General features: G+C 51.2%; 3 protein-coding genes across 4 annotated transcripts in view; 2 read left to right on the top strand and 1 right to left on the bottom strand.

Annotated features, from left to right (window-relative positions):
- The window catches only part of GLOD5 (glyoxalase domain containing 5), a 40,911-nt gene extending 27,396 nt beyond the window's left edge, over positions 1-13,515 (top strand). The window contains exons 2-4 of the mRNA XM_075848650.1: positions 3,746-3,895; positions 10,333-10,488; positions 12,454-13,515. Coding sequence (XP_075704765.1) covers positions 3,746-3,895; positions 10,333-10,488; positions 12,454-12,582 — 435 coding nt within the window. The 3' untranslated portion in view covers positions 12,583-13,515. The remainder of the gene's footprint in view (positions 1-3,745; positions 3,896-10,332; positions 10,489-12,453) is intronic.
- A 1,681-nt stretch (positions 13,516-15,196) lies between these two features.
- Positions 15,197-19,590, bottom strand: PRADC1 (protease associated domain containing 1). Of its 2 annotated transcripts, none has more exons than XM_075848648.1 (5): positions 18,872-19,590; positions 17,735-17,842; positions 17,038-17,147; positions 16,391-16,558; positions 15,197-15,506 (listed from the first exon to the last, which is right to left on the bottom strand). In XM_075848648.1, exons 1-5 carry the CDS (start codon positions 18,936-18,938, stop codon positions 15,417-15,419), a joined length of 543 nt encoding a protein of 180 aa, XP_075704763.1. In that variant the 5' UTR covers positions 18,939-19,590; the 3' UTR covers positions 15,197-15,416. The 2 variants fall into 2 exon arrangements, with proteins under 2 accessions (XP_075704763.1, XP_075704762.1); XM_075848647.1 differs by having other exon boundaries at positions 17,742-17,842; positions 18,872-19,228.
- CCT7 (chaperonin containing TCP1 subunit 7) overlaps positions 19,185-23,812 on the top strand; it is an 11,646-nt gene continuing 7,018 nt past the window's right edge. The window contains exons 1-8 of the mRNA XM_075848646.1: positions 19,185-19,507; positions 20,396-20,549; positions 20,883-20,989; positions 21,126-21,251; positions 21,774-21,826; positions 21,903-22,074; positions 22,880-23,044; positions 23,113-23,301. Of these exons, the coding sequence (XP_075704761.1) occupies positions 19,502-19,507; positions 20,396-20,549; positions 20,883-20,989; positions 21,126-21,251; positions 21,774-21,826; positions 21,903-22,074; positions 22,880-23,044; positions 23,113-23,301 (972 nt within the window). The 5' untranslated portion in view covers positions 19,185-19,501. The remainder of the gene's footprint in view (positions 19,508-20,395; positions 20,550-20,882; positions 20,990-21,125; positions 21,252-21,773; positions 21,827-21,902; positions 22,075-22,879; positions 23,045-23,112; positions 23,302-23,812) is intronic.

The raw sequence follows: 23,812 nt of genomic DNA, 5'->3' as shown, positions 1-23,812 counted from the left end.
AGGTAATACCACCTCATATATACACCATGCTGCCCCTGTACCGCCTGCTGATACCCAGAGCCCAGGTAATACCCCCTCATATATACACCATGCTGCCCCTGTACTGCCTGCTGATACCCAGAGCCCAGGTAATACCACCTCATATATACACCATGCTGCCCCTGTACTGCCCGCTGATACCCAGAGCCCAGGTAATACCCCCTCATATATACACCATGCTGCCCCTGTACTGCCCGCTGATACCCAGAGCCCAGGTAATACCCCCTCATATATACACCATGCTGCCCCTGTACTGCCCGCTGATACCCAGAGCCCAGGTAATACCACCTCATATATACACCATGCTGCCCCTGTACTGCCTGCTGATACCCAGAGCCCAGGTAATACCACCTCATATATACACCATGCTGCCTCTGTACTGCCTGCTGATACCCAGAGCCCAGGTAATACCACCTCATATATACACCATGCTGCCCCTGTACTGCCTGCTGATACCCAGAGCCCAGGTAATACCACCTCATATATACACCATGCTGCCTCTGTACTGCCTGCTGATACCCAGAGCCCAGGTAATACCACATCATATATACACCATGCTGCCCCTGTACTGCCTGCTGATACCCAGAGCCCAGGTAATACCACCTCATATATACACCATGCTGCCTCTGTACTGCCTGCTGATACCCAGAGCCCAGGTAATACCCCCTCATATATACACCATGCTGCCCCTGTACTGCCTGCTGATACCCAGAGCCCAGGTAATACCACCTCATATATACACCATGCTGCCTCTGTACTGCCTGCTGATACCCAGAGCCCAGGTAATACCCCCTCATATATACACCATGCTGCCTCTGTACTGCCTGCTGATACCCAGAGCCCAGGTAATACCACCTCATATATACACCATGCTGCCTCTGTACTGCCTGCTGATACCCAGAGCCCAGGTAATACCTCCTCATATATACACCATGCTGCCCCTGTACTGCCTGCTGATACCCAGAGCCCAGGTAATACCCCCTCATATATACACCATGCTGCCCCTGTACTGCCTGCTGATACCCAGAGCCCAGGTAATACACCTCATATATACACCATGCTGCCCCTGTACTGCCTGCTGATACCCAGAGCCCAGGTAATACCCCCTCATATATACACCATGCTGCCCCTGTACTGCCTGCTGATACCCAGAGCCCAGGTAATACCACCTCATATATACACCATGCTGCCCCTGTACTGCCTGCTGATACCCAGAGCCCAGGTAATACCACCTCATATATACACCATGCTGCCCCTGTACTGCCTGCTGATACCCAGAGCCCAGGTAATACCACCTCATATATACACCATGCTGCCCCTGTACTGCCTGCTGATACCCAGAGCCCAGGTAATACACCTCATATATACACCATGCTGCCCCTGTACTGCCTGCTGATACCCAGAGCCCAGGTAATACCCCCTCATATATACACCATGCTGCCTCTGTACTGCCTGCTGATACCCAGAGCCCAGGTAATACCCCTCATATATACACCATGCTGCCCCTGTACTGCCTGCTGATACCCAGAGCCCAGGTAATACCACCTCATATATACACCATGCTGCCCCTGTACTGCCTGCTGATACCCAGAGCCCAGGTAATACCCCCTCATATATACACCATGCTGCCCCTGTACTGCCTGCTGATACCCAGAGCCCAGGTAATACCCCCTCATATATACACCATGCTGCCCCTGTACTGCCTGCTGATACCCAGAGCCCAGGTAATACCCCCTCATATATACACCATGCTGCCCCTGTACTGCCTGCTGATACCCAGAGCCCAGGTAATACCACCTCATATATACACCATGCTGCCCCTGTACTGCCTGCTGATACCCAGAGCCCAGGTAATACCCCCTCATATATACACCATGCTGCCCCTGTACTGCCCGCTGATACCCAGAGCCCAGGTAATACCCCCTCATATATACACCATGCTGCCCCTGTACTGCCTGCTGATACCCAGAGCCCAGGTAATACCACCTCATATATACACCATGCTGCCCCTGTACTGCCTGCTGATACCCAGAGCCCAGGTAATACCCCCTTATATATACACCATGCTGCCCCTGTACCGCCTGCTGATACCCAGAGCCCAGGTAATACCCCTCATATATACACCATGCTGCCCCTGTACTGCCTGCTGATACCCAGAGCCCAGGTAATACCCCCTCATATATACACCATGCTGCCCCTGTACTGCCTGCTGATACCCAGAGCCCAGGTAATACCCCTCATATATACACCATGCTGCCCCTGTACTGCCTGCTGATACCCAGAGCCCAGGTAATACCCCTCATATATACACCATGCTGCCCCTGTACTGTCTGCTGATACCCAGAGCCCAGGTAATACCCCCTCATATATACACCATGCTGCCCCTGTACTGCCTGCTGATACCCAGAGCCCAGGTAATACCACCTCATATATACACCATGCTGCCCCTGTACTGCCTGCTGATACCCAGAGCCCAGGTAATACCCCCTCATATATACACCATGCTGCCCCTGTACTGCCTGCTGATACCCAGAGCCCAGGTAATACCCCCTCATATATACACCATGCTGCCACTGTACCGCCTGCTGATACCCAGAGCCCAGGTAATACCCCTCATATATACACCATGCTGCCCCTGTACTGCCTGCTGATACCCAGAGCCCGGGTAATACCACCTCATATATACACCATGCTGCCCCTGTACTGCCTGCTGATACCCAGAGCCCAGGTAATACCCCCTCATATATACACCATGCTGCCCCTGTACTGCCTGCTGATACCCAGAGCCCAGGTAATACCCCCTCATATATACACCATGCTGCCCCTGTACTGCCTGCTGATACCAAGAGCCCAGGTAATACCACCTCATATATACACCATGCTGCCCCTGTACTGCCCGCTGATACCCAGAGCCCAGGTAATACCACCTCATATATACACCATGCTGCCCCTGTACCGCCTGCTGATACCCAGAGCCCAGGTAATACCCCCTCATATATACACCATGCTGCCCTGTACTGCCTGCTGATACCCAGAGCCCAGGTAATACACCTCATATATACACCATGCTGCCCCTGTACTGCCTGCTGATACCCAGAGCCCTGGTAATACCACCTCATATATACACCATGCTGCCTCTGTACTGCCTGCTGATACCCAGAGCCCAGGTAATACCCCCTCATATATACACCATGCTGCCCCTGTACTGCCTGCTGATACCCAGAGCCCAGGTAATACCCCCTCATATATACACCATGCTGCTCCTGTACCCGCCTGCTGATACCCAGAGCCCAGGTAATACCACCTCATATATACACCATGCTGCCCCTGTACCGCCTGCTGATACCCAGAGCCCAGGTAATACCACCTCATATATACACCATGCTGCCCCTGTACTGCCTGCTGATACCCAGAGCCCAGGTAATACCACCTCATATATACACCATGCTGCAGCTGTGCTGCGCTAACACTTTGGGCTCATGATATTGTTGGAAGTCACAGACTCAGAAAGCCGCTTGCTGATCTTGAGGGAAGTCGTATTTATATAATGAAAGGAGCGAGGTCCTCGGCAACACAGAGTATTTCAGGAAAGCAGCTTGCTGATTATTCGGGTGGTGATAGTTACATTAGGGAAGGAGCATGATCCACTGCAGCACAGAGTATTTCAGGAGAGTGGTTTTCTGATCTTGCGCTATTTCTGTTTCAGGTCGGCTCTCAGATTTTCCGCCACGTTTCGGATTCTCGGGCTCCGTTTAGTATAAAACATCTGGATCACCTGGTGCTGACGGTGCAGAGTATAGAGGAGACGGTCGGCTTCTACACGCGGGTGCTGGGGATGAACGTCGTCACCTTCAAGGTACAGACTCCTAATACTCACCCCGTGTGTCAAGAGGCCGGGACGGAGTCGCCCTCTTCTATCTGGCGGATCCTTATATCCGATCCTGCGGGGTGACAGCCACATGTCCACCATTACTCAGAGCTGGCGATCCAGCTTTCCTAGAGTCCTGAACAGCTGCTCTGTCTAGTTCTGCAGTCACTCGGGTGGGAGATGTTTTGTATGGATAGACAGATCTGCCATTCAGGGCTTGAGAAAAGCTGGGTCACAACCTCATATGCCCAAATCACTCATATTTTAGGGGTTCCTCACCTCTTTTCTAGAAATATGGGGTATGGGACATGATCTGTCCTGCGGATTCATGAGGACTGGGAATAGACTCAGAGACACGAAGAGAAGAAGCAGCAGCTTACTGACGGGTAGAAGATATTACTGACGGGTAGAAGATCTTACTGACGGGTAGAAGATCTTACTGACGGGTAGAAGATCTTACTGACGGGTAGAAGATCTTACTGACGGGTAGAAGATCTTACTGACGGGTAGAAGATATTACTGACTGGTAGAAGATATTACTGACGGAATAATAGACACGTAGAAGTCTTAGTGATAGGTAGAGGGTCTCGGTGATGGGTAGAGGGTCTCGGTGATGGGTAGAGGGTCTCGGTGATGGGTAGAGGGTCTCGGTGATGGGTGGAGGGTCTCGGTGATGGGTAGAGGGTCTCGGTGATGGGTAGAGGGTCTCGGTGATGGGTAGAGGGTCTCGGTGATGGGTAGAGGGTCTCGGTGATAGGTGGAGGGTCTCGGTGATAGGTGGAGGGTCTCGGTGATGGGTGGAGGGTCTCAAAGATGAGTGGAGTGTCTCAGTGATGGGTGGAGGGTCTCGGTGATGAGTGGAGGGTCTCGGTGATGGGTGGAGGGTCTCAGTGATGGGTGGAGGGTCTCGGTGATGGGTGGAGGGTCTCGGTGATGAGTGGAGGGTCTCGGTGATGGGTGGAGGGTCTCGGTGATGGGTGGAGGGTCTCGGTGATGTGTAGAGTGTCTCGGTGATGGGTGGAGGGTCTCGGTGATGGGTGGAGGGTCTCGGTGATGGGTCTCGGTGATGGGTAGAGGGTCTCGGTGATGGGTGGAGGGTCTCGGTGATGAGTGGAGGGTCTCGGTGAGGAGTGGAGGGTCTCGGTGAGGAGTGGAGGGTCTCGGTGATGGGTAGAGGGTCTCGGTGAGGGGTGGAGGGTCTCGGTGAGGAGTGGAGGGTCTCGGTGAGGAGTGGAGGGTCTCGGTGATGGGTAGAGGGTCTTGGTGAGGCCATTCTTACTATAAGACGTCTCGATAAATCTCCCCCTTTGATGTTGGAGGTATTTTAAACCTTAATGACCGAGCAATTTTTTTTGTTTTTCCATCGTCTCATTTAGAGAGCTCGAACTTTTTTTTTTTTAGCATCGACATGACCGTATGAGGTCTTGTATTTTGCGGAACAAGTTGTATTTTTTAATTGCACCATTTTGGGGCACAGTAAACACTTCTATTTTTTCTAAATGAGCCGTAACTTTTTTTATGTTTCCCACAATGCAGCTGTACGAGGGCTTTTTTTGTTGCGGGACGACTTGTCGTTTTTATTGGTTCCATTCTGGATGCGACTTTTTGATCACTTTCTATAAATTCTTTTTTTAGGCAGGATTCTCAGAACGCAGCACTTCTGGTATTGATTTTTTAATTTTATTTTTTACAGCGTTTGCCGAGCGGGTTAAATAATGTAATCGCTTTATAGTCGGGGTCGATACGGACGCGGCGATACCAAATATGCAGAACTTTTCACTTTTTTTCATAATAAAGTATTTTGTAAGTGGAAAAAGTGGGTTATATTTTTTTTACTTGGGACTTTTATTTATTTATTACAAACTTTATTAAACTTGTTATTAATTCCCATCAGGGGACTTCACTGTGCGATCTTTCATGGCTTTTATACTTCTGTATTGCAGGGTATATGCCCGACCGTGTAAAACTGACAGGCATTTACTAAAGGCAGACCTGGGGGCCTTTGTTAGGCCCCCAGGCTGCCATAGAAACCATCCACACCCCGCGATTTCATGGCGGAATGCCAGTGGGGTGAGAGAGGGAGCCCCCTCCCCCTAAAACCACTCGATGTGGCGCTCGCTATTGCTGCTTGTGGTCTCCGGTTGTTGCCCTGACGCCGGATGTGGGAAAACTTCTTCTGAAGCGCCGACGTGAAAAGGCGACACATCAGAAGAACTGCCCTGAACGGCCAACGTAGAAACACTACACGCCGGTCGTTAAGATGTTAATGAGCTGAGGTTAAATGGAAGCGGAGCTCTGATTGGTTGCTACGGGCAACAAAGGACATTCTTACTATAAGACAATTGGTGGACGCGGCCACAACGCCGGCTCTTGGGTATATGGGAGTTGTTCCGGATAGAAGTGCTGAAACCTCCCTCCTATTACTCGCCGCGTGCTGCGTCCGGGTACGGCGGTGACAGCGATTCCTGCGCTGCTTATAATTTATATTCCACCTCCACTGAATTTGAGTCGCTGACGTGTCGATCGCAGGGATCACAATTTTCTATTTATTTCTCCAACCGGTGCCGCACGCGACATGAAGTGTTTTACTGGGATAAACGTACGGCTCGTGTCCGGCTCTGCAGGATTCGCTTCCTATAGATATTACAGAGCAGCATCCTGTTCAGGATTATAACTAAATTGTTATCGCTAAAAAATATTGAGAGGGGACGTAACCTTCACTTCATCCAAAATGTCTTACTGATAGATGTAGAACAGGTAGAGGGTCTTACTGACAGGTAGAGGGTCATACTGACAGGTAGAGGGTCATACTGACAGGTAGAGGGTCACACTGACAGGTAGAGGGTCATACTGGAGGTAGAGGGTCATACTGACAGGTAGAGGGTCACACTGACGTGTAGAGGGTCACACTGACGTGTAGAGGGTCATACTGACGTGTAGAGGGTCATACTGACGTGTAGAGGGTCACACTGACGTGTAGAGGGTCATACTGACGTGTAGAGGGTCACACTGACATGTAGGAGGTCTTATTAATAGGTAGAGGGTCATACTGACGTGTAGAGGGTCACACTGACATGTAGGAGGTCTTATTAATAGGTAGAGGGTCACACTGACGTGTAGAGGGTCACACTGACGTGTAGAGGGTCACACTGACGTGTAGAGGGTCACACTGACAGGTAGAGGGTCACACTGACATGTAGGAGGTCTTATTGATAGATGTAGGACAGGTAGAGGGTCTTACTGACAGGTAGAGGGTCACACTGACAGGTAGAGGGTCACACTGACAGGTAGAGGGTCACACTGACAGGTAGAGGGTCACACTGACAGGTAGAGGGTCACACTGACATGTAGGAGGTCTTATTGATAGATGTAGGACAGGTAGAGGGTCTTACTGACAGGTAGAGGGTCACACTGACAGGTAGAGGGTCACACTGACAGGTAGAGGGTCACACTGACAGGTAGAGGGTCACACTGACAGGTAAAGAGTCACACTGACAGGTAGAGAGTCACACTGACAGGTAGAGGGTCACACTGACATGTAGGAGGTCTTATTGATAGATGTAGGACAGGTAGAGGGTCATACTGACATGTAGAGGGTCACACTGACATGTAGAGGGTCACACTGACATGTAGAGGGTCACACTGACATGTAGGAGGTCTTATTAATAGGTAGAGGGTCATAGTAACATGTAGGGGGGTCTTATTGACAGGTAGACGGTCTTACTGACAGGTAGACGGTCTTACTGACAGGTAGAGGGTCACACTGACAGGTAGAGGGTCAAACTGACAGGTAGAGGGTCAAACTGACAGGTAGAGGGTCAAACTGACAGGTAGAGGGTCAAACTGACAGGTAGAGGGTCAAACTGACAGGTAGAGGGTCACACTGACATGTAGAGGGTCACACTGACATGTAGAGGGTCACACTGACATGTAGGAGGTCTTATTAATAGGTAGAGGGTCATAGTAACATGTAGGGGGGTCTTATTGACATGTAGACGGTCTTACTGACAGGTAGAGGGTCTTACTGACAGGTAGAGGGTCTTACTGACAGGTAGAGGGTCACACTGACAGGTAGAGGGTCACACTGACAGGTAGAGGGTCACACTGACAGGTAGAGGGTCACACTGACAGGTAGAGGGTCTTACTGACATGTAGAGGGTCAAACTGACAGGTAGAGGGTCAAACTGACAGGTAGAGGGTCAAACTGACAGGTAGAGGGTCACACTGACAGGTAGGGGGTCACACTGACAGGTAGAGGGTCACACTGACAGGTAGGGGGTCACACTGACATGTAGGGGGGTCACACTGACATGTAGGGGCTAATACTGACAGGTAGGAGGTCTTATTGACAGGTAGAGAGTCATACTGACAGGTAGACGGTCTTACTGACAGGTAGAGGGTCTTACTGACAGGTAGAGGGTCACACTGACAGGTAGAGGGTCAAACTGACAGGTAGAGGGTCAAACTGACAGGTAGAGGGTCAAACTGACAGGTAGAGGGTCACACTGACATGTAGAGGGTCACACTGACATGTAGGAGGTCTTATTAATAGGTAGAGGGTCATAGTAACATGTAGGGGGGTCTTATTGACAGGTAGACGGTCTTACTGACAGGTAGAGGGTCTTACTGACAGGTAGAGGGTCTTACTGACAGGTAGAGGGTCACACTGACAGGTAGAGGGTCACACTGAAATGTAGAGGGTCACACTGACATGTAGAGGGTCAAACTGACAGGTAGAGGGTCACACTGACATGTAGAGGGTCTTACTGACATGTAGAGGGTCTTACTGACATGTAGAGGGTCTTACTGACAGGTAGAGGGTCAAACTGACAGGTAGAGGGTCAAACTGACAGGTAGAGGGTCAAACTGACAGGTAGAGGGTCACACTGACAGGTAGAGGGTCACACTGACAGGTAGAGGGTCACACTGACATGTAGGGGGTCACACTGACATGTAGGGGGTCACACTGACATGTAGGGGGTAATACTGACAGGTAGGAGGTCTTATTGACAGGTAGAGAGTCACACTGACAGGTAGAGGGTCACACTGACAGGTAGAGGGTCACACTGACAGGTAGAGGGTCACACTGACAGGTAGGGGGTCATACTGACATGTAGAGGGTCACACTGACAGGTAGAGGGTCATACTGACAGGTAGAGGGTCATACTGACAGGTAGAGGGTCACACTGACATGTAGGAGGTCTTATTGATAGGTAGAGGGTCATAGTAACATGTAGGGGGTCTTATTGACAGGTAGAGGGTCTTACTGACAGGTAGAGGGTCATACTGACATGTAGGGGGTCATACTGACAGGTAGAGGGTCATACTGACTGGTAGGGGGTCTTATTAATAGGTAGAGGGATATAGTAACATGTAGGGGGGTCTTATTGACAGGTAGAGGGTCTTACTGACAGGTAGAGGGTCACACTGACATGTAGAGGGTCACACTGACAGGTAGAGGGTCTTACTGACAGGTAGAGGGTCATACTGACAGGTAGAGGGTCATACTGACAGGTAGACGGTCATACTGACAGGTAGACGGTCATACTGACAGGTAGAGGGTCAAACTGACAGGTAGGGGGTCATACTGACAGGTAGGAGGTCTTATTGACAGGTGGAGAGTCATACTGACAGGTAGAGTGTCACACTGACAGGTAGAGGGTCACACTGACATGTAGGAGGTCTTATTGATAGGTAGAGGGTCATAGTAACATGTAGGGGGTCTTATTGACAGGTAGAGGGTCATACTGACAGGTAGAGGGTCACACTGACAGGTAGAGGGTCACACTGACATGTAGGGGGTCATACTGACAGGTAGAGGGTCACACTGACAGGTAGAGGGTCACACTGACAGGTAGAGGGTCACACTGACAGGTAGAGGGTCATACTGACAGGTAGGGGTCATACTGACTGGTAGGAGGTCTTATTGACAGGTAGAGGGTCATACTGACAGGTAGAGGGTCACACTGACAGGTAGGGGGTCATACTGACAGGTAGGGGGTCATACTGACAGGTAGGGGGTCATACTGACAGGTAGGAGGTCTTATTGACAGGTGGAGAGTCATACTGACAGGTAGGGGGTCATACTGACAGGTAGGGGGTCATACTGACAGGTAGGAGGTCTTATTGACAGGTAGAGGGTCATACTGACAGGTAGACGGTCATACTGACAGGTAGAGGGTCAAACTGACAGGTAGGGGGTCATACTGACAGGTAGGAGGTCTTATTGACAGGTGGAGAGTCATACTGACAGGTAGAGGGTCACACTGACAGGTAGAGGATCACACTGACAGATAGAGGGTCATACTGACAGCTAGGGGGTCTTATTGATGTGTAGAGGGTCTTACTGACAGGTAGAGGGTCATACTGAGGGCCTTATTGGCGTGTCCCATTATGATGAACTGGCGGATGTTTTATTCTCTCAGGGGGACAGGAAGGCGCTGACGTTCGGAGTACAGAAGATTAACCTTCATGAGGCTGGTAAAGAGTTTGAGCCCAAAGCAAAACACCCAAAACCGGGCTCCGCAGATCTGTGTCTGATCACAGAGACCCCTCTCAGCGCCGTCCTACAACATCTGCAGGTTTGTCACTTTGTGAAATAATGAGTCAGGGGTAACTATTCCAAACATCAGTCCCCCGATCACAACCTGATCATGTCGGCAGCGCGTCTCCGTTTACACACCAAGATGCGCCGCCGCTGCCGCCAACCAGAATATTCTGCACGTTTAAGACGATACGAAGATGAACGAGCGTCTGTCCCATAACTGACCCGTGTAAAAGGACCTTAAACTGGGTGACCCAAAACAGCAGCAGATAAACGCACAGCACCCTAATAATTACCCTGCAGCACCCTAATAATTACCCTGCAGCACCCTAATAATTATCCTGCAGCACCCTAATAATTACCCTGCAGCACCCTAATAATTACCCTGCAGCACCCTAATAATTATCCTGCAGCACCCTAATAATTATCCTGCAGCACCCTAATAATTACCCTGCAGCACCCTAATAATTATCCTGCAGCACCCTAATAATTATCCTGCAGCACCCTAATAATTATCCTGCAGCACCCTAATAATTATCCTGCAGCCGGACACGGGATATAAAGTCTACACGCCCCTGTGATAACGCCGGGATATTGTCATGTTACAAAGTCAGTCCAAGATCAATCATTTCACAACTTCTCCCCCTCTAATGTCCCCCATAATCTACAATCCCATAGAAAAACAAACGGAAATCATTTAGGGTGGAAAAATAAAGAACAAAAATCCTGTGGTTGCAGAAATCTGCACGCCCTCAAACTAATACTTTGTTGAATTCCCCTTTGACCTTATGAAGCATTCAGTATTTTTGGGTGGACGTCTCGCACATGGCAGATCCGGACTTGGCAATTGTTGCCCGCTCTACCCTGCAAAAGCTCCAAATCTGTCAGATTGGTGGGCATCTCCTGTGTACGGCCCCCCCAGGTCACCCCACAGATGGTCAGTGGGGTTCAGGTCTGGGCTCCGGCTTCTTCTTTTGTTGCTTTGGGTCGTTGTCGTGCTGAAAGGTGAAATTCCTCCCCATCTTCAGCTTTTCAGCAGCGGCTGCAGGTTTTGTGCCGATATTGACAGATATTTGGAACGGTTTATAATTCCCTTCACTAAAGCCCCAGATCCAGCTGCAGAAAAACAGCCCCAAAGTATAATGCTGCCCCGCCGCGCTCCATAACGCCGCCTCCAACGTGCCCCATAACGCTGTCCCCGCCGCGCTCCATAACGCCGCCTCCACCGTGCCCCATAACGCCGCCCACTTCCTGATGACGTCTTCACTGAGTTCCATGGTATATCTAATGCCTGGGAAATTTTTTGGTACCCTTCTCCTGACTGATGCCTTTCCACAATCAGATCCCTTTGATGTGTTGTAAGCTCTTTACAGACCACGACTTTTACTGTCACATGCAACAAAGAAAATGTCAGGATAATCCTAATAGAAGAGCTGAACTTTATATGGGGGGGGGGGTCACTCAGAATCACTATAAATAATGGCAGCTGAGTACTGACTACTGTGTAACATGAGATAAATGTGATTGGCTAATTCTGAACACAACCACATCCCCAATTATAAGAGGGCGTTCACACTTCTGCAACCACATTGTTGTAGTTTTTTATTTTGATTTTTTCCCCTATAAATGATTTCCATTTGTTTTTCAATTTTGTTGTAAAATTAAAGGCGGAAAAAGTTCTGAAATGATTCATCTTGTGCTGACTTTTTGACATGAAAAAAACCTGTCATTGTCACAGGGGTGTGTAGACTTTTCATATCCAGTGTATAACAAACTGCCCCTCCCCCTCCCAGCGGCTCCGGCTCTATGGCCCAACTTGTTGTATGAGTTTTGGCGGAATGTCTCTTTAAGGATCGCCGTGGCTTCCATCGTTGCTGCACGTTACGTTCCCTTTAAGCCCCCGCCGGCTGCATGATTGCCCTGTGTATGTCACGTGTCTGTGTGTAACAGGCTGCAGTTCTGCAGAGCATCTCCCCTGTCACCTCACTGCTGTTTTTTGCAGATCTGCGGAGTCTCGCTGGAGGAAGGACCGGTGGCTCGGACCGGAGCGGTGGGGGAGATCCATTCTGTCTATTTTCGGGATCCTGATCACAATCTAATAGAAGTTTCCAACTATCCGGAGAAACCCTGACGTCAGGACTCTGCACTCTAAACACATCCAGATCTAGTACCTCTGCTACCGCACAGATCCAAGAGACACGTTACATCTGCTATATGTCCTGGTGGCAGCGCCCCGGAACCTGTATATACTCAATACTATATATATATTCCTAAAAAGCCGATAATTCCTGGTGATCTTAGGTGATCTTAGGTGCAGAGAACAACCCATTTCTGTGTAAATAAATCTTCTTAGAGCTCTGCTAGCTGTCAGTGAATGGGGACATTTTTATTTACATCCTGACACTGCACAGACCTAATACTCATCACAGCTGAGAGGTTGTTACAATTGTATCCAGTCTAGAAAATCGTCTGTGGGTAAAACATTATCAGCACAAACCTCTCTCCTGTTCTCATAGTTTGTTACAATGTATCAGTGAAGGTAATGTGTGTCAGGCTGGAGTCTAAGCGATTTATCTCACAGGGGTTCGTCTAGACTGATACATTGTAACAAACCTCAGATGTGAGAAGTATTAGTTCTGCATATGTTTTTATCATCTGGATATGTTCCCGTTCAATGACAGCAAGCAGAGATGTTGAATATGGTGAGAAGTTGAAACACATCGGTCAGTGCTTTAATTACTGGGGAGTGGGCCGGTCTTTTAGGTCTTTTTTGGTCAAATCCAGCAGGATCCAATAGTAAGGAAGGTGTGAAGAACAGACGGATCATCTCCAATGGTGTGGCCACTCCTGAGCGTGGCTCAAAAAACTGCATCAAAACTGCGTGTGTGTGATCCCGGCCTTAAGCTTCGATAGACAGGAGACCTGCAGACTATGTACTGTCTATGAGGAGGGTCCTGGGGGGCTGCACCCCTATTACTCAGTGTTGTACTCGCTCTGTAGTTAGACACAAGCTGGAAATGTTCACGTCTGTTCTCTGCTCAGAATAAACGCTGGTTATCAACGTCATGTGCCTGCGGAACGACCAGCACCCCGTCCTTATAATCCGTCACCTCTCATATAATACAGGATATAACTCGGGATCAGTAATGTATGTACACAGTGACTCCACCAGCAGAATAGTGAGTGCAGCTCTGGGGTATAATACAGGATGTAATTTAGGATCAGTACAGGATAATTAATGTAATGTATGTACACAGTGACTCCAGCAGCAGAATAGTGAGTGCAGCTCTGGAGTATAATACAGGATGTAACTCAGGATCAGTACAGGATAAGTAATGTATGTACACAGTGACTCCACCAGCAGAATAGTGAGTGCAGCTCTGGAGTATAATACAGGATGTAACTCAGGATCAGTACAGGATAAGTAATGTATGTACACAGTGACTCCACCAGCAGAATAGTGAGTGCAGCTCTGGAGTATAATACACAATATAACTCAGGATCAGTACAGGATAAGTAATGTAATGTATGTACACAGTAACTCCACCAGCAGAATAGTGAGTGCAGCTCTGGAGTATAATACAGGATATAACTCAGGATCAGTACAGGATAAGTAATGTAATGTATGTACACAGTGACTCCACCAGCAGAATAGCGAGTGCAGCTCTGGAGTATAATACAGGATGTAACTCAGGATCAGTACAGGATAAGTAATGTATGTACACAGTGACTCCACCAGCAGAATAGTGAGTGCAGCTCTGGAGTATAATACAGGATGTAACTCAGGATCAGTACAGGATAAGTAATGTAATGTATGTACACAGTGACTCCACCAGCAGAATAGTGAGTGCAGCTCTGGAGTATAATACAGGTTGTAACTCAGGATCAGTACAGGATAAGTAATGTAATGTATGTACACAGTGACTCCACCAGCAGAATAGTGAGTGCAGCTCTGGAGTATAATACAGGATGTAACTAAGGATCAGTACAGGATAAGTAATGTAATGTATGTACACAGTGACTCCACCAGCAGAATAGTGAGTGCAGCTCTGGAGTATAATACAGGATGTAACTCAGGATAAGTAATGTAATGTATGTGCACAGTGACTCCACCAGCAGAATAGTGAGTGCAGCTCTGGAGTATAATACAGGATATAACTCAGGATCAGTACAGGATAAGTAATGTAATGTATGTACACAGTGACTCCTCCAGCAGAATAGTGAGTGCAGCTCTGGAGTATAATACAGGATGTAACTCAGGATCAGTACAGGATAAGTAATGTAATGTATGTACACAGTGACTCCACCAGCAGAATAGTGAGTGCAGCTCTGGAGTATAATACAGGATATAACTCAGGATCAGTGCAGGATAAGTAATGTAATGTATGTACACAGGGACTCCACCAGCAGAATAGTGAGTGCAGCTCTGGAGTATAATACAGGATGTAACTCAGGATCAGTACAGGATAAGTAATGTAATGTATGTACACAGTGACTCCACCAGCAGAATAGTGAGTGCAGCTCTGGAGTATAATACAGGATGTAACTCAGGATCAGTACAGGATAAGTAATGTAATGTATGTACACAGTGACTCCACCAGCAGAATAGTGAGTGCAGCTCTGGAGTATAATACAGGATATCACTCAGGATCAGTAATGTATATACACAGTGATGCCACTGTTTATGTAGCGTCTCTCTCGAGGATCGTCGTCTGTGGTTACATTATAAATGAGAAGATAAGGACTGGTCTGTGAAATCATTTATATTGTATAACATTTAGACCCAGAATTTAGGAGGGAGATGAGAAATATTGGGAGGTACAAAAATCAGCTTCACAAAAGCGAAAACCTTCATGTATAGAAATACACTACTCAGCGCCATCTGCTGGCGAATGGGTAGAAAAACACCAGGTGGCGCTGTGGCTGCATCGGTATTACCAGAACGTCCAGGGCGGCTGCCGGAGCTCAAAGGTGGGAATGCTGCTGACATTTACCGGAATGGAGATGATCGCCCAGGGAAGGCCGTGCTGCTCCAAGGAACGCTGGATCATGTACCTGGTGGAGAAGACAAAGACGTGAGATCCAGGAGTGACCGGCGGTGGAGGCCGCGAGCAGAAAACGTACAACAGCCAAAGTGATTCCAGGTCTTATACTCCAGTCACACCTATAGCTGCATTCACACTAATGCTGGCTGACGTTTGGAACTCCGCAGCACTCCTCTGATAGACTCATCCTTCACATGTTAGTTGCTCCTCTCCCACGCTCTTGCTGTCCTGCATTGTGGGAGACGCAGCTTTTTTCCTACATTAATGTATAGTGCCTGCTGCAAACACTACCTCTCCTATTATGCAGCGCAGCAACTCGGCGCTGTAAAGAAACTGAACCTGCAGGGAGAGGTAAAAACTTTGTCCAAAACTTAAAAAAAAATATTGAATGCAGCTCTGGAGGTGACTGGAGTATAAGAATCATCAACAGATGCAAAAATGGCTGCCACAGGCGCCACGTTTAGCAATGGTAGACGAGTGCCACGCTTTTCACAAACGCAAACGGAGCAACGCATGAATACGTCAGAGCCATGAACGGCCGCCATATTGTTTTTTATCGCGACACGTTATTAAATTGCGCATTGTGAAAAAAAAAAAAAAAGTGAGATTCTAGTCTGTGTGTAGCCCGCCCAGGGGAGCGAGAGGGGCTGACCCGCTGCCTAACGAGGCTGCTCAGGGGTCTGGGAAAGCTGGGTGACAACCCCTATAATAGCGGCCACGTGGGTTGTCACCCAGCAATTAAGCTAAACGTACAGAGAAGTGGATCAGCCCTTCAATATTATAATTATATGCAAATGAGCACAGGCTGCTGTCTGCATGGAGTGTTTTAGATTGGAGGTTGGATGTAGGCCCCACCCCATGGTTAGACGGAGGCTCCGCCCCCAGCATACGCACCCGTCCCTCCCGAGCAGGAATAGCGCTGGGATCTCTGCCGTCCGTCCCGTGTTGTCTTGGATCATCTCCACGTAGACGTTGTCGTTGTCGGACGCGTTGTCGGCGATGATGACCGCTCGTCCGCCATGTTCCTGGATCACCCGCGTCTTGGACAGGAAGGAGCAGCCTCTGGTAATAGACACAAGAGACCGTGACCGGCGGCATCAGACACCGCGACCGCAGCGAGATCCAACCAGATACAAGCTCCGCCCACAGTGCAGGAAGCAGAGGCCGCAGTCACTGGATTTTGCCAAAAAAAGCCATTATTTAAAGGGCCGGTCCAGATAAAACTCATTCATCAAATAACGAGATGAAACTTTCTAATAGACTGAGTTTTAAAAATCTCTGCAGGCAGTCAGTGAATGGAAACGTTCCTATTTACATTCCGAGTCTGAGGATTTGTTACTATAGACCATCATTTATGACCTTGGACTCCAGACTGATACATTGTAACAAACCATCAGGACGGGAGAGAGATTTGTTCTGCTGATGGACACAATTGTAACAAACCCTCAGCAACAACTACAAGAATGGTCCCATTCACTAACTGCAAACAGAGATCTTGAGCCTCGACACCCACGGGCCCCTGTAATGTGTTGTCCACTTACCCGCGCTCCACCAGCGCGATCTGCCCCTGGATGAAGGCGCCATTGTTGAGTTCTCCGCAGGCCTCGGGGGGATCGGCAGGGACCAGGTGGATCTGATCGTATCTCTGGCTCTAGCAGGAAAACAGACAGAGGATCCGTCAGTGCTGAAAGTGGCGTAAACTCCAGTAACCAATGGGACGCAGCCGTACAGGGGGCGGGGCTGGGCGGCAACCTGCAGACACATTTAGAGTCCTATAACACGGCTGCACTAGTACTGGCCCTTTAAGACAGGTCGGTGACTACAGCCGCGTGCGGGGAGACTCGGGTCACGTGATGTCATCTGTGCGCAATTCTGTTGGGCGATTTTTTCTCTCGCTGACTTTGTAGCGGGAGCGTCTAGAAGATAAAGTCGCCGGAGGGCGCGCTACACGTCACAGGGGACCCCAGTTATCAGTCTGCTGGGACCACGTCATAATGACGTCCTGAGAGCAGGGGGTCCTGGATTCCGGAATATTCTTGGGGGTGGGAGTCAGAGACTTTCCTCGCTGCCGGGCGCGCGCCTTTAAGTGTCAATGAGAATAAACGTCAAGGTCACAAAATAGCAACTGCTCGTGTATAAGAAAGAACCGGAGTCGGCGCCGAGGAAAACTGAGCAAAAACTATCACACTGGTGCCAGCGCCGTAAACCCTGCCGCGGTATATGCGTGACTCCGCCCACCACTCACAAACGCTCCACCAAAGTCCTTGGCCGGGGTGGCGGTGAAGATGTAGCGGATGTCGCCCGGACTCAGCACCTGGAAATACAAGTAATCCTGGATCCGGAGACCTGAGGACAAGACAAGGGCGATCATTAACCCCGAACACACCAGGAAACAACCCAAACTACTCCATCTGCCCTCTGCTACATCCAGGGGGAACATAGAGCTGTACCTGCTGTAATACCCACTGCAGACCAGCAGAGGGAGCACCAACACCTCCACACTGTACCCCCAGAGCTGTAATACCCACTGCAGACCAGTAGAGGGAGCACCAACACCTCCACACTGTACCCCTAGAGTTGTAATACCCACTGCAGACCAGTAGAGGGAGCACCAACACCTCCACACTGTACCCCTAGAGCTGTAATACCCACTGCAGACCAGTAGAGGGAGCACCAGCACTGCCACATTGTACCCCCAGACTATAATACCTACTCCAGACCAGCAGAGGGAGCACCAGCACCTCCACACTGTACCCCCAGAGCTGTAATACCTACTGCAGACCAGCAGAGGGAGCTCCAGCACCTCCATACTGTACCCCCAGAGCTGTAATACCTACTCCAGACCAGCAGAGGGAGCTCCAGCACCTCCATACTGTACCCCCAGAGCTGTAATACCTACTCCAGACCAGCAGAGGGAGCACCAGCACCTCCACACTGTACCCCCAGAGCTGTAATACCTACTGCAGACCAGCAGAGGGAGCACCAGCACCTCCATACTGTAGCCCCAGAGCTGTAATACCTACTCCAGACCAGCAGAGGGAGCACAAGCACCTCCACACTGTACCCCCAGAGCTGTAATACCTACTGCAGACCAGCAGAGGGAGCACCAGCACCTCCACACTGTACCCCCAGAGCTGTAATACCTACTCCAGACCAGCAGAGGGAGCACCAGCACCTCCACACTGTACCTGCTGTAATAAATACCCTAGACCAGCAGAGGGAGCACCTGCACCTCACAACACTTTTCCTGTCACACCTACTCCAGTAGAGGGCGCCCCGGCACCTCCACACTGTACCTGCTGCTATAAATACCCCGGACCAGCAGAGGGAGCACATCCACACTGTAATAGTTATCTCTTGTCCTGTCATACCTACCCCAGGCCAGCAGGGAGTGTGAGAGCAGCAGGGTCAGCAGGCAGCACCTCCACGCTGTGCCCCCCATGTCTCCTAAGCTGTGTGACCATAAGGAACCTCCTCACTGCTACCACAGTCCAGCTGTACAGCGCTCCGCCCACACTGACTTCTATTGGTGGAAGGAGGCATGACTTTGATTGGCTCACTGGAACGTCAATAACCGTAGTGAACCTAATAGCCGCGCACACGGTCTTCTTACATTTAGAGTAATGAACGAGGAGCAGGCCGTTAGGCGGCTCACGACTTCAGTTCCGCCTTTGTATGTGGCCAACCAATAAGCCTTGATCTGAGGAAACGAAGTATCCAATCAAACATATCTGCTGGCTAAAACGAGGCGTGAAACGCAGGCCACCAATCTCCATAGAAACGGGCATCCGGATAATGGTCAATAGACCAATAGGAGCTAAAGGCTAAAAGGCAAAATCTTTGACCAATTAGGTGCTTCCTGACAATTCTGAGGCGCGGCCTCATCGTCAGCGTCCATGGTAATGAAATAGCCACGCCCAGTGACGGTTGGAAGGTTCCGGAAGGTTCTTCTCGGTGCATTGTGGGAGCAGTGAAGCCGGCCCGGATCCTGAGACACCTGACAAGATGATGGTGAGTGAGACAATCCGCGGCCATCCCGGGCGGAGAGGTGGCGGCCCGGTCCCCCGCAGCTGAGGCCTGGCCCGGGCCGGTGTCCGCTCATCCCGCGCTGCCTCTGATGGCGCCAGGTCTTTGTGTCGCCTGGTCTGGGCGTCTGCCGGGCTGAGGGTCGGGACTGGTGTTGGGGGACACGTGAGGAGGCGTCAGGGGGACCGGCCCCGGTGTAGTGAGGGGTCCCCCCTCCCCTATCACTGAATGCTGCTCCCGGATATAACGCGGCATCATCAACACTTCTACACGTTCCTCAACATCTCTGCTTGTTGTCAATGAATGAGCATTAGTTTGTGGCAAGAGGCCCAATATGACAAATCTCACAGCTGAGGGTTTGTTACAAATTGTATCCAGTGTGGTCTCCAGACTTGTTACAATGTATCAGTGCAGGTCACACAAATCTTCAGTCTGACGGAGTTACTTAAAGGGGAAGTCCATCCAAATGTCTTGTGCTGTGCGGGTGTAATAGTGGAAGTCTCTGCTGATACGCCGGTATATGTAAAGAGCCAAGCATCGGTCGGGCCGGGGCCCCCCGTGTACAGCCAGGCCGGGGCCCCCCGTGTACAGCCAGGCCGGGGCCCCCCGTGTACAGCCAGGCCGGGCCCCGTGTACTCGGCGTTGTGCACGGATCCGTCAGTCCGGTCTCGTGGGCCCCGCCCGGCTCTCGGGGTCATCAGGCCGTTACTTTTGGTCGGGCTCCCCCTTTATTTTCAGTCTTTATTGTTCTCGGTTGGGGGGTTTTCCGGGTCGGGGGTCTCGCAGTGTCCGCCCGCTGTGTCCTCTGATAATTTATACCTGCCGGGGGCTCAGCTGCTGCTTCTCCCCTTTGACTTTGTCTTTCTCCTGCAGCCCACACCAATCATCCTGCTGAAAGAGGGGACCGACACCTCTCAGGGGGTCCCGCAGCTCATCAGCAACATCAATGCCTGTCAGGTGATCGCCGAGGCGGTGCGGACCACCCTGGGCCCTCGTGGCATGGACAAACTGATTGTAGATGACAGAGGTGAGTCGCCCCCGCTCTATATCCGCCACCAGGGCTATAATGTGGGGGGGGGGGCGGCGGCGGCAGCACGGACCGTAGACCCCTACATTGTGCAGCTGAGGGTCTGGTGTAAACCGCAGTGGCTGCTGATCAGCGATTGCCGCTTATCTCCGGACACCGGAGTCTTTATATCCAGTGTTGGTTGCTGATCAGTGATTGCCGCTTATCTCTGGGCCCTTAAGTCTCCATATCCAGTGTTAGCCCCTTATCTCCGGTCACTGGAGTCTTTAGATCCAGCGTTGGCCGCTTATCTCCGGTCTTTATATCTAGTCTCCCCGTGTTCCTTCATTGCAGGTAAAGCCACGATTTCCAATGATGGGGCCACGATCCTGAAGCTCCTGGACGTCGTCCATCCTGCAGCCAAGACGCTGGTGGACATCGCCAAGTCCCAGGATGCGGAGGTAACGTCCCTGGTGGAGCGGCGGCGTCTCCCCGGATATCCCCTAATATATTGTAGTATGTCGTCCTGCCGCGTGCTGTGTCCAGTGAGGGTTGTAGTCCCTGCTCTTATACCCAGAACTTCCTTTATCTTTTCAGGTTGGGGACGGCACCACCTCTGTGACGCTGCTCGCAGCGGAGTTCCTGAAACAAGTGAAGTCCTACGTGGAGGAGGGGCTGCACCCCCAAGTCATCATCCGAGCTTTCCGCACCGCAACCCAACTTGTGAGTACGACCTATCCCGTCGGCGTCAGTGCGGGGTCCCCAGAGATCGCAGCCTATCCCGGCGGTGTCAGTGCGGGCTCCCCAGAGATCGCAGCCTATCCCGGCGGCGTCAGTGCGGGGTCCCCAGAGATCGCAGCCTATCCCGGCGGCGTCAGTGCGGGGTCCCCAGAGATCGCAGCCTATCCCGGCGGCGTCAGTGCGGGGTCCCCAGAGATCGCAGCCTATCCCGGCGGCGTCAGTGCGGGGTCCCCAGAGATCGCAGCCTATCCCGGCGGCGTCAGTGCGGGGTCCCCAGAGATCGCAGCCTATCCCGGCGGCGTCAGTGCGGGGTCCCCAGAGATCGCAGCCTATCCCGTCGGCGTCAGTGCGGAGTCCCCAGAGATCGCAGCCTATCCCGTCGGCGTCAGTGCGGAGTCCCCCGAGATCGCCGCCTAGGGGCGAGGTCTTTATTCCCCAGGTCCCCGGCTCTTGTTGCGCTCAGCACGTGGCTCCGCGGACACTAACTTTCCTGTTTTCCCGCAGGCGGTCAGTAAGATCAAAGAGATCGCGATCACAGTGAAGACGGAGAACAAAGAGTAAGTGTCTGATCCCCTGTAGGAGCCGCGCTCTGTCCCGCCAGGTTCTATATCCAGTATACTGCTTGTCTTCTAGTGAACAGCGCCCCCTGCTGGAGAAGTGCGCCGCCACCGCCCTCAGCTCCAAGCTCATCGCTCAGCAGAAGGACTTCTTTGCCAGGATGGTGGTGGACGCCGTGTGCTTGTTGGACGACCTGCTGCAGCTCAAGATGATCGGCATCAAGAAGGTTCAAGGGGGTGCCCTGGAGGTGGGTGACGTCCTGTGTTCAGGGGGGGTGCCCCGGAGGTGGGTGACGTCCTGTGTTCAGGGGGGGGTGCCCCGGAGGTGGGTGACGTCCTGTGTTCAGGGGGGGGTGCCCCGGAGGTGGGTGACGTCCTGTGTTCAGGGGGGGGTGCCCCGGAGGTGGGTGACGTCCTGTGTTCAGGGGGGGGTGCCCCGGAGGTGGGTGACGTCCTGTGTTCAGGGGGGGGTGCCCCGGAGGTGGGTGACGTGCTAGTCTGGGCCGGAGACGAGAGCCGTGGTTCATGTCACACATCCGGTCTCACTGGTGAGGTGGGGGGGGGGGGGTGACCACATGAAGAAAAGCCCCCGCATCACCACCCTGGGGGTTACGTTAACCCCTTCCCTGGATCAGCAGTGATGGAGGTCTCAGCCCTAGACCCCCTGGCATTACCAGTTCACCAGGATAGAGAATCAGGGGGGCACTTAGATTTTATGGGCCCCAATAAGACAATCTGGATGCAAAGTTTATCTAGAGATTTATAGCGTGACTCTATAGAATTATATAGATCTGGGCACTGCGCGCTGGATCTGGGCACTGCGCGCTGGATCTGGGCACTGCGCGGCGCGCTATACTCCGTGTATCCGACCTGGAACTCGCAGCACGTTACGTCCGAATTGTGGTGCGTGTTTTTTTTGGTGGGGGGGGGGGGTACTGCAGTGGAATTTCTATGAAGTTTCTATTTCCCGCGGTGACGCGTCTCTCCTTGGACATCCAGTCCGGCCTCGGGGATCGTTGGTTGCAGCTGCCCATGTTATATTTTTCCCTCCAGGATTCTCGTCTCGTGGAAGGCGTCGCCTTCAAGAAAACCTTCTCCTACGCCGGCTTCGAGATGCAGCGCAAGAAATACGAGTCCCCCAGGATCGCGCTGCTGAACATCGAGCTGGAGCTGAAGGCGGAGAAGGATAACGCTGAAGTGCGGGTCAACAATGTGGAGGTACCGGGTCCAGTCAGGGGGGGAGGGGGAGAGTTTGAGTGGCAGTGCCAACCTCTCGTGTGTCGCAGGAGTACCAGGCCATCGTGGATGCCGAGTGGAATATCCTCTACGACAAACTGGACAAGATCTACAAGTCCGGAGCCAAAGTCGTCCTCTCCAAACTGCCCATCGGGGACGTGGCCACCCAATACTTCGCGGACCGGGACCTGTTCTGTGCTGGCCGGGTGCCCGAGGAGGACCTCAAGAGAACCATGATGGTAGGCGATGACCGGGCGCCCGCGGGGCATGAGCTGGAATCTTACTGCATGAAATGTGGGGACGATAAACCCGCGATCACATCCCAAACCCTGTGCAGATCACGTGGCCCGGGGGGGGGGGTCTCCAGCAGGTTAGAGGCGAATAAGAAGTGAATGTTCAACCCCTTAATGACCAAAGCCAATTTTTACGTTTTTCCATCGTCGCATTCCTAGCGCTATGACTCTTTTTTATTTGCGTGGACATCGCTGTGTAAGGTCTTGTTTTTGCGGGACAAGTTGTATTTTTTAATGCCACTGTTTTGGGGGACATAGAATTTATTGATTAACTTTTTCTGGGGGGGGGGGGAGGGGATAGAAAAAAAACCTGCAATTTCGCCACACTTTTGCGTCCTAAATCTACGCCGTTTACCGTGTGGTATAAATAACACAATAACTTTATTCGGCGGGTCGTTGCGATACCACATTGATATGGATTTCTTATATTTTCCTACTTCACGTCTTTTTTTTTTTT

This window comes from Rhinoderma darwinii, unplaced genomic scaffold (assembly GCF_050947455.1).
Source record: "Rhinoderma darwinii isolate aRhiDar2 unplaced genomic scaffold, aRhiDar2.hap1 Scaffold_4414, whole genome shotgun sequence".
NCBI classification, from domain to species: Eukaryota; Metazoa; Chordata; class Amphibia; order Anura; family Rhinodermatidae; genus Rhinoderma; species Rhinoderma darwinii.
Note: the sequence above shows the minus strand (reverse complement) of the source record. Positions and strands in the feature narration are given on the sequence as shown.

What these genes read in the sequence shown, in the direction of transcription:
- PRADC1 (XM_075848647.1), bottom strand. Translation starts at nt 18,938, where the DNA reads ATGGGGGGCACAGCGTGGAGGTGCTGCCTGCTGACCCTGCTGCTCTCA. An exon ending in ACACTCCCTGCTGGCCTGGG is followed by an intron (nt 17,843 to 18,871) that starts GTAGGTATGACA and finishes TCTTGTCCTCAG; the next exon opens with GTCTCCGGATCCAGGATTAC. An exon ending in TTCCTGCTCGGGAGGGACGG is followed by an intron (nt 15,507 to 16,390) that starts GTGCGTATGCTG and finishes CTTCTCCACCAG; the next exon opens with GTACATGATCCAGCGTTCCT.